Here is a 10,068-nt window from a genome sequence, read left to right as displayed (position 1 = left end):
CCATCCACTAAAAAATAGGGTACTAAATTAATTAATATAAATAAAATTAAGTTTGTTTTCTCAAAAATAAAATAAACTAAAAAATTATAAAATATTTAAATATAGTTCTTATTGAAACTGTTTTTACTTCATTATTTATATAGTTTCCATATTAACAAGTCATAACAGAAGCAAGACACTACACAGATCAATTTTTAAAATAATAATAATAATAATTTTTTAAGTACGAGCAAGTTCAAATGGGCTTATTAATGAGACTTATATGATATTATATGAATGAATTGTTTCCCTAGTATTACCTACCCAACGAAAATGTTTACATTTTATATTTATAGATTGAAAAATATTTTAAATCAAAATACTATTAAAATATTTTTGTTTAACTTTGTAAACACTAAACAGACAAGCGTATTGATAATATCTATTAATATTAATTTAAGAAATTAATCTGATATATCAATGTCGAGTGAACAATAATAAGTAAAATATATTATGTTGATTTAAATTTTATAAGTTGCAAAAAAAATCTTTTTAAGTAAAACATATTTATTGTATATAGGTATATAGTATTCAAGGTATTATTTACATTTCATGTAAACAATTTACAAGCTAATAAAAACATTGTTACTTTTGATTTTCGTAATATAATTTAAAAAACTGTTGAAACATAGCATGAGACAACCTTAGTATCTACTGACTTAATCATTATTAATTACATGCTATTTTAGATATAATATTAGGTAGATATTAATTCGTACCTATCTACTATGTACTATAGGAACTCACTTCGGAATACAAAATCCATAGTTTATGCTTATCTCATTAATGTCAGTTCAATTTGCATCTATGCAATTAAAATCAATGATAATATACTATAATTACCATAATTAACTACTAATGTGAATTTTTATGTCATCGAATATTGTATAGGTATAGACATTTTTCACGTCTAAATCAACTGTTTCTTAAAAATCGACATAGTATATTTCTTAGAATTTTAGAATTATTGATTAATCCCATTATTTTAAATAATAGTGTTATCGTATGACAATAATTAGATATCTAAAAATTAATTTCAATTAAAACATTTATGTTATTGTCGTCTTGATGATAAAAAAATAGTATACATTGACGCTCAACTTAATATTATGAGGTTTAAATTATTAAACAGTATTTCCGGAAGTGATCAGCATACATTTCCATAATTCATAAAAATATGAAATGATTAATATAACTATAAAAATATTATTATAATTTTACAATAATAATATTAATAAATTATCGAACCTTCGTCGTGGTTACCACCAACATCAATTATTATATTATTATATTTATTATTCCGTAACAAACTCGAATTGATGAGACTACTTGTCTACATCTCTGTGGTGACCTCTTGTCCACTATACTATGTTCGTATATATCACATTATATTATTCGGGGACTGCCTTCACATAATAAAACTTCTCGTGTATACACACACACACACACACACATGTGTTTAAAACGTTCCTGAGCTTTCTCCGAGTCACACACATATGCTGTCACGTTGACTGTAGTTCTTCTTTGAGCCTAAATCAGCGCAGCTTATCGTCAAACATCTGTACTTAAACGTATATAATATTACGAAATTCGATATTATTTTATTTGTACCACGAATCCCAGTAGTAATATAGGGATGCAGCGTGCATTACTGGCAACTGGCAAGTAATAATAATATACTAAATAATAGCAAGATATTAATACTAATGGACATTTAACCTAACCTGTTGGCTGACTACGATATCAATGAGCTGGAATAAACTTTAAATAAAAAAAAAAAAATATCACAGCCGTCCCCGTGTTCTAAACGAGTATTCCAATTAATGATCAACGCAGAACCAGTTTTTTTTTTAAAGAGGCCTCCCGAAAAAATAACATACACATACACACCAATAATATTCATAGACAAATACCATTAATTTCATCCTGTTCGTTTCCAGTTCTTATTTTAAGGCACCGCGAAAACTAGGTCAACGTGTATCTATACATTTTCAGAAGTGTTGTTGAAAAATTATGACATATTACAATCTGTGCGACTGAAAACTTTGATCGCTTACCTACACGAAATGTCGACATTTTTATGTGGACATAGTGATAAATATTTGTTTTTATCGACCCGACGTTATTATTTACTATTATTGTACGCATTTGAATACCGGATATCGGGAGATAACTGATAAAAAAATATGTACCACCAAAGCGACACGTTCCGCGTTGTTGAACCAGTTTATTCACGAATTATACAATTTAATAAGTGCATTTTATTCATCGCTGTATAATATTATTATGGCGTGTTTTAAAGTGGTAAAAGTTTTATTCTGTATTATTGTCGGTTTTAGCCACTCGACGTTGTGTTATAAGCTGTCGAAAAATGACGAGATGAAGTGTCCAGAAGTCAGGGCCAGGAGCAATTGTGATCTAGACGCAGTGAGAACTATATAATATATGATAAATGATAGTATTCCCATTCATCACTAATAAATATACAATATTATAATATAAAATAAAATGTATCAAAGTACAGTAAAGTATTATCCGATGATAGTAATATTCGTTGAACATTTAACATTAAATAATATAGTAAATCTGTCTTATAGTGCCTATTTATTAAAAAAAATAAAAAAACATTGTTTCATAATATATTTTTTTTACTGTAAATTACACAATATATGTGCGTATTTAGAATAATATATTATTATGTGCAAGATTTTATTCGATATTAACTTTTAATTAGGTTTAAGATTATTATACTAGTGACATAGTGAAGAGGACTTTAAAATATTTTATTTTATTAAAACTATAGACTGTTGTTACGGTATAAAAAACAAATAAAAAAAGGTAAGCAAGTAGGTATCGCTCTGTACATTAGGCGTCGAATGGGTCATTATTACATTTGAATTGAATGATGTTGTATGAAAAACGATTCTAAGTGGAGTTGTGTTCTGTTAAGACTAGTGTCAGCCTATACACTAGTATATTTTATAATATGTTTTTTATATAGCTATTAATATAGGATATATATTTGATATACTATTAAATAGGTATTTATATTACTTTTAGTATTACTGTAGGTTGATATAATATTTTCCGAAAATATTGCATTTATTATATTATTGATATTTAATATTACCATAAACATAATATGTATTTAAAAACATCATATCCAGCTTAAATAACTCAAAATGTAATAAGTAATAACATATTTTTTGTAAATACCGTTAAAAAGTAAAAATAAATTCATAATATGAATAGATAATATCTTAAAATAAATCGAAAATTTCATAGCGCATAATAATATAATATACACCAAAGCTGTAAGTTCCCGTGAATAATATTTTTTATTTATGACAAAATAATTAACATCGTTAATTATTATAAAAATAAGAAATTTTATTTAAAATTAAATTTCTTCAACTGCATATAAAAAATAATTTTTAGCTTCAGTATAATAAAATACTTATGAGGAATATTATATTAAGCTTTCAAAGTTTTAAACCTTAGCTATAAAAATTAAAGATTTCATAAATTCTTTACTACAAAATACTCGTTAATTGTAATTTTGTAATTAATAAATTTTGTAAAAATTTGAACTTCAAATATTTATGTATAAAAAAAAAATTGTGTTTTGTATTTTTAATAATATAATTTATGTGAGATCTAATATTAAATGCTTAAAAATTTTTAACCATCAAACATTTTTTTAATTGAAATTTATAGAAAAAAAATCAATGAATACTCATGCCAATAGCTTACTTCATATTTAAAAAATTATACCATATATGTATATAAAATAATGGAATAAACATTTAGTTAAATATTCAAATATTTAGGATTATTTTTTTTTAAATAACAAAATAAAACAAAAATCATTAGGAAAGAAATAGGAAAGAAATAGTACTTATAAGGGTGAAATCTATTGTCATAAAAATTTCAAACTCAAATGGTCATTTAAATTAATTTGACTTGCCAATAGAACATTTTTCCAAATACAGGTTTAAAAATGTATAAAGAATTTTGTATTCATTTTTCAAATGTTAGATATAAATTATAAATAGAACATTTTTTTTATGAATTTCTAACTATAAAAAAATATTAAAATTCTTATAAAAAAAAATATATATAAAAATAAATGTTTGATAATTTTAAACTGAATTTAACAATTTATGAGGAGCTTTGTAGTACATTTATAAACATTTCTACCAAGCAAATAATTTTTAATCAACATTTATAAAAAAATTCGAAAATTATACCATATACATAATTAAAAATGATCATATAAAGAAATTGGTGACATTTTAAAGTTTCTACGATTATTCATTTTTGAATAATTACAATACAATAAAGAAATAAACATGTGAAAATTCTTGTTTGTTTTTACTTAATTTTTTGTTTATTTTTCTAAATTATCTATAAAAAAAAGTACTAGGCATTTTTAATTTTGAACTCTTTAAGGTAGAAACAAGATTTAATTTTTTACTAAAATTAACCTCAGTGTTGAACATTAAAGCATTTTATCGACTACATATAAAACTTATACTAAGTAGTATAATTACTTAAATTACACATACACAAAAACACACACACACATCAATGTATATCAATGTACTCATCGTTCTGCTTATAATCAAAAAAACTTTTTTTAAATTGTTTTATTTAATGTAATATTAACGAAAATGATAAAATGTTAACTATTATGTATATAAAATACAATAATGAACTTATTAATTAAATATTAATAATAATAATAATATGGGTAAATTATACATATAAAAATAGAACAGTTGGGAAAAGTTTTTAAAAAATATAGACACGCAATTTTTACAATATACCTAACATATTTATTATGCTCTCTACTTATTTTAAAACTATTATTATATGCGAAAGTTAAAACCACAAACATAATTCTTCCATTTTATATTCTCAGAACTCAATATAAATATAGAATTAAAAATGCATACTACCAAACTACTATAATACAAAAAATTAAAAAGTATTATTTTGTAATGACTTATTTATATTAGTGCACAAAACTTTAATAGTTTTTGAAGCTATAAGTGTTTATTGTTAAAATAATCACTGTGTATATCTGTATGATTTTTATTGGGTATATCGTTTATCTATAATAATTATACAATAAGAGAAATGAGGCTAATAAATAATAAAATGATACCATAAATATAAATATTAAATAATAGATGATAGTGTTATCAGTCAAGACCAGATTATTATGCAAAGCGTATTATTTTTGGATGTTCTAGAACAATGCATTCTAAGTACAAAATTTTGTAGTTTGTAAATACATCGCAATCGCATATATTTCCAGTATTCCTATACAGTGCATTTATTGTGCGTGCCTATAATTTTGGTATTTATTTTATGTTTTATTGTTAGTTTATCTAAGATAAAGAAGGGTCAAAATGCCGAAAGTTAAAACGTAAGTTTCTCTAACAATTACGCATTTTCGTGCCTATAAAAAGAATTTCGATCATTTTATTAAGGTCATTATTGTGTTGAAAAGAAATTTCACAGGGTATTTAAATACGGACTTTAGTTATCAGTCAACAGTTATCAATTTATTATAATTTTAAAGTATTATAAGTATAGTAAGGAAACCAAATTAGATAATAATATGGTATAATGTATAGGTATTAAATAAGTTTCCGCACATGTGGTTTGTGTTATATTAAAAAATCGTATTAGAAAATTATTTAAAACAAATGTACGATATAATATTATGTAAGTGAATTCAAAATATATATCACATTTGATGAACGTTTGTGTTAAACGTTTTTTTGTGTGTGTGTGTACCAGTTTAATACGTAATTCGATATTCAAATGTTCATACAGCTGTTACTGATTATATGGCGGTGCACTGTGCAGTCAAATGTTATCGTCGTATACATATAGTACACACTACACATGGGTCGAAATGGGACTGTGGGAAATTATTCCACTGACCACTACATATTTTAATATACATACATCTTTCAACCCTCTTCTTATTTTTTCCTCAATCCGCTCTAACAAATTGTGGTTTTAAATAATAATAATAAATATGCATGCAAGTTATTTATAGGTGTATAGTTTTCATATGAACTGCAATATTCTTAATTCAACATTGATTGAAAAACCATTTAGAGATACCTAAGTGAGAAATTTCGAAATAATTGTAGTACCCCCCCCTCATTCCTACCACATAGGTACACACACATCGACATCATACACTCATAGGCGTAACTAAATATTTCAATCTTGGAAGAGTAGGAAGCTTAAATTTCACTTAAAATAATGTCTTATTCAATGATCTTATTATTTTACGCAAATGCTTACACTCTTATATATACTTCGCCAATTTGGTTACCGCATATGGAAAAAAGTACATGTACCATGCTACCATTACCTAAATAATTAGTGTTTGAAATGTTTCGTGAACTATTTCTATGTTTTAATAAGATTTTGTTTTTTTAAATAAGCTTTATTTTTTCGTACATTTGTTACAACTTTACAGGTAGAGCTAAAATATGCACTTACCTTTTTGTAAAAAACTTTAATTGATAAATATTAATAAAATAAAAAGCATTTAAAATAAGATTATATAATTATCTAATTTAGATATATTTAGTACTAGATATTCTCAAATAAAAAAAATATTTTATCTAAATGAAACTAACTTACATTTTAATTAGATAATAGTCAATTATATTGATCGATTACTGAATTTAATTGATTTCAATTAATTTTGTACGCGGCGTAATTGTGTAGATACACGCGGCAATGTGCATTGTGTAAGTGCCTTCAAAATTCAAATTATATAATAATATTTTTTTTAATAATTAATATTGTTTAAAAAAAAAAAAATAAGCATAAAAGCCCAAAAATAAAGAAATATGCCTCAAAAAACAAAAAGGAATCTAAATATTACAAATTTGGATTTGTTGTAATATGAAATAAATTTGTATTTAGTCGGTCTTTTTTGTGATATAGTGCAAAACAAACATGCGAATGCGAGAAGTCTTCTACCCCAAAGTCACGCGTGATTGTTTACATTAATATTATAAAAGTATTTAAAATTGTTTTACATGTACAAAAAATATACAAAAATGTTTAAATAGTACAATATTATGCATAGGTAAATACAGAGTAATAAATTACATTACAGTAACACACTATATACTATTATAAACTTAAATATGCCGAAAACAACACTCAATGCATTATTATCATCAATATTTGTGATAAAAAATTCAAAGTTGCACGTTTTTGTGAAATATCTCAGACCTAAAATGACTTAAACACTACCTTTAAAAGGCATACATACATGCGTAGTTATCTATGATACGATCATTATTATTGTACATCTATATATGTACAAGTATTATAGGTGGTCTAAAATAATCAGAAAATAAACACCGGTACATCGATATACCGCATATTGGCATATTATGTCAAAATATGCATGATAAATTAATAATAATATACCTGTAATAAGTGAAACGAAATACGATTTTCAGATTAAAGGCGCGTGGAACGTGATAGAGTACTACGCAAGTTCGGAAGAGGTGGAGATCTATAGATGCATGAGATCGACATTCAATCTATCGCCGGACACGCCGGAGATTTCCATGGACTTTACGTACAGCTATGCGGACGACCCAGACAACGAGATGCTGACCGGCAACATCACGTGGAATATACCAAGCTTCGAACATCCCGGTCATTGGGTTCACATGGAAACACCATGTATGGCACATTGTGATATCACATAACATAATATATTATATGATATCATAATAGTTTGTTTTAAAATACGTGCGTCCGTCTATAACATATTATAGTGTTACATAATAATAGTATATACGTACACTACAGTTTTACCTATTCGTGAGTTGCATAACTTTGCAAAGTTAAAATTTAGTCGAAACTTTAAGTTATATTTTATTTAATTTATGTTACATAACAATAGACACCGAGAACCAATTATTAATTGTTTTTATCGATTCTAATCAAAAATGTCGTAGAAACAGCATAGCCAATAATTATAAGAATTAATTTGCATTAATTCATAATTATTTTTATTTTGGATGTAAGTTATACAGTTGTTACCCCAAATCAATTTTAATACGTATATCGCACATTTTCAAGGTTTTTTGAGTTCGTTCAAGGAATATAATATCAATCACTTCATGACAATTATCTAATTTTTGAAGCGTTTGAACTGAAAACCTTTTATTATTGTAAATGTATAATGACATAATGAAATTTCTTGATGAAATTTTTCAGGAACAAATTGATTCTACCTAATTTCCCACATTATAATATTTGATCAATTTTAAAACATTTTCTTATTCTTTAGTTCTGCATGTTCTATGTTCTGCGATTATCTACTCATATGTTCCAATAGGCTAGAGTTCAGCCACCACAAAAATCACCTAAAAACACCTAAGTAATTAAGCAACCTGCATTTTTCTTATATGCTTTCATATTAAAATTAAATTTGTGATATTGTAAAATTTTATCATATTCACCATAAATTGTTAATCACGTTTTAGCATAACAATATGTTATTTCAAATATCATAGGTGAAATCTCGTATTAGTATTTAATTATTAAAAATAAATAATACATTTTTGTGATGACTAAAGTTCACTTAGAACAATTGTTATCTTAATTGCGCTTCACTTGCAGTGCTTACACTCAATATAATGAACTTGAATAATAAACTATTAAACTGCTATACATATTTACGTCTAAGTATACTTTTGTTATGCTCAATCGCAGACGAATCAAGTTGAAAAAAATTAAATTAAACGCGACCATTTTGTGATTTTTTAGACGAAGGCGTTTACAACACGTTCGTGCTGGACTGTAAGGACACGTGGGCGGTGCTTTTGCACTGCGCCGAGAAACCGTCCAGCCCGCGGTACTTGTCTAGCATCCTGTTGTCCAGGGACAGGACGGTGCCGGTAAACGTGCGCAGTTACGTGCACGATAAATTGCCCAAGTACGGCGTCCAGCTCGAGTACACATTCCCTATGGTTCAGGACGATTGCAGTCCTGCCGTCATCCCGTTGTACTACGGTACGAAAACGGCCGGCGACAAGAAGACCGGGTCTGGGAGTAACATTTTCAAGCATCCTATGTTGCACAACGACCGAATCAATAAGCAGCAAATCGAAATCGATACCAATAACCAATAATTACTGATACTGTATACTGTTAACATATTAATATATCGATATATTTTAGTAAAATTAATTATACATAAAACGTGATCGATACACATAATTATTATGTCTAGACATTTGCATATTATTTATTTATATTCAAAAACTTGCGTTTTGTTGATATTTTTTTACAGTTAACCGCGTCGACACAATAACAATATTATAATTTACAGCGGTCGAAAACTTATACTTTTCAAACTCTTCGTTTCTCCGCGACGAGAATATTTTTTACGGCCTCAGTAGTATACTGCTGTATAATAGGTATAGTTGCATATTTTATTAATAATATGAGGTAGGTAGGTAGGTAGGTATATAGGTTAGGCTAACCTCAACGTGCAATTATACATTCTTTCAAATGCAAACACATTATTACTTTTAGTTTTCACTTACTAGCCCAAAAATTTGAATTATTTATGACGTGCGTCTTTTTATTGTAATGAAAATAATTAGACCGTTTGAAACATTACTTATATACATAAGTACAAACTATTTGAATATTAAAATTTAATATATAGATTTCGTTGGTTTGCGTTTAATAACAATGGACTCTTGTCACAGCAATACAAACAATATAATATTTTATTATGAATACAATCTCTACGAATAAAATAGTTGCTCGCGCTTTTCTTTTTGGCGACTGAGTATTTTGACTTACTTATAATATTGTATTGTTTGTAATGACATATAACACATAATAATATATTATTTATAACGATATAATATCATATAATGTTTGAAGTCGATAATATAATATGATAATATGATGAAATGACTTTTTTCGGCGTTTCCGATCGAAACATATACC

General features: G+C 26.2%; 1 protein-coding gene across 1 annotated transcript; it reads left to right on the top strand.

The window, feature by feature from the left end:
* The first annotated feature begins 2,233 nt into the window (after positions 1-2,233).
* On the top strand, positions 2,234-9,338 carry LOC132917973 (uncharacterized). Its single transcript, XM_060978997.1, has 3 exons — positions 2,234-2,466; positions 7,551-7,779; positions 8,872-9,338. Exons 1-3 carry the CDS (start codon positions 2,326-2,328, stop codon positions 9,234-9,236), a joined length of 735 nt encoding a protein of 244 aa, XP_060834980.1. The 5' UTR covers positions 2,234-2,325; the 3' UTR covers positions 9,237-9,338.
* The last annotated feature ends 730 nt before the right edge of the window (positions 9,339-10,068 follow it).

This window comes from Rhopalosiphum padi, chromosome 1 (assembly GCF_020882245.1).
Source record: "Rhopalosiphum padi isolate XX-2018 chromosome 1, ASM2088224v1, whole genome shotgun sequence".
Taxonomy (NCBI): domain Eukaryota; kingdom Metazoa; phylum Arthropoda; class Insecta; order Hemiptera; family Aphididae; genus Rhopalosiphum; species Rhopalosiphum padi.
This window is presented reverse-complemented; position numbering and strand designations above follow the sequence as displayed.

What these genes read in the sequence shown, in the direction of transcription:
- LOC132917973 (XM_060978997.1), top strand. Translation starts at nt 2,326, where the DNA reads ATGGCGTGTTTTAAAGTGGTAAAAGTTTTATTCTGTATTATTGTCGGT. An exon ending in GCAATTGTGATCTAGACGCA is followed by an intron (nt 2,467 to 7,550) that starts GTGAGAACTATA and finishes TACGATTTTCAG; the next exon opens with ATTAAAGGCGCGTGGAACGT. An exon ending in GGTTCACATGGAAACACCAT is followed by an intron (nt 7,780 to 8,871) that starts GTATGGCACATT and finishes GTGATTTTTTAG; the next exon opens with ACGAAGGCGTTTACAACACG.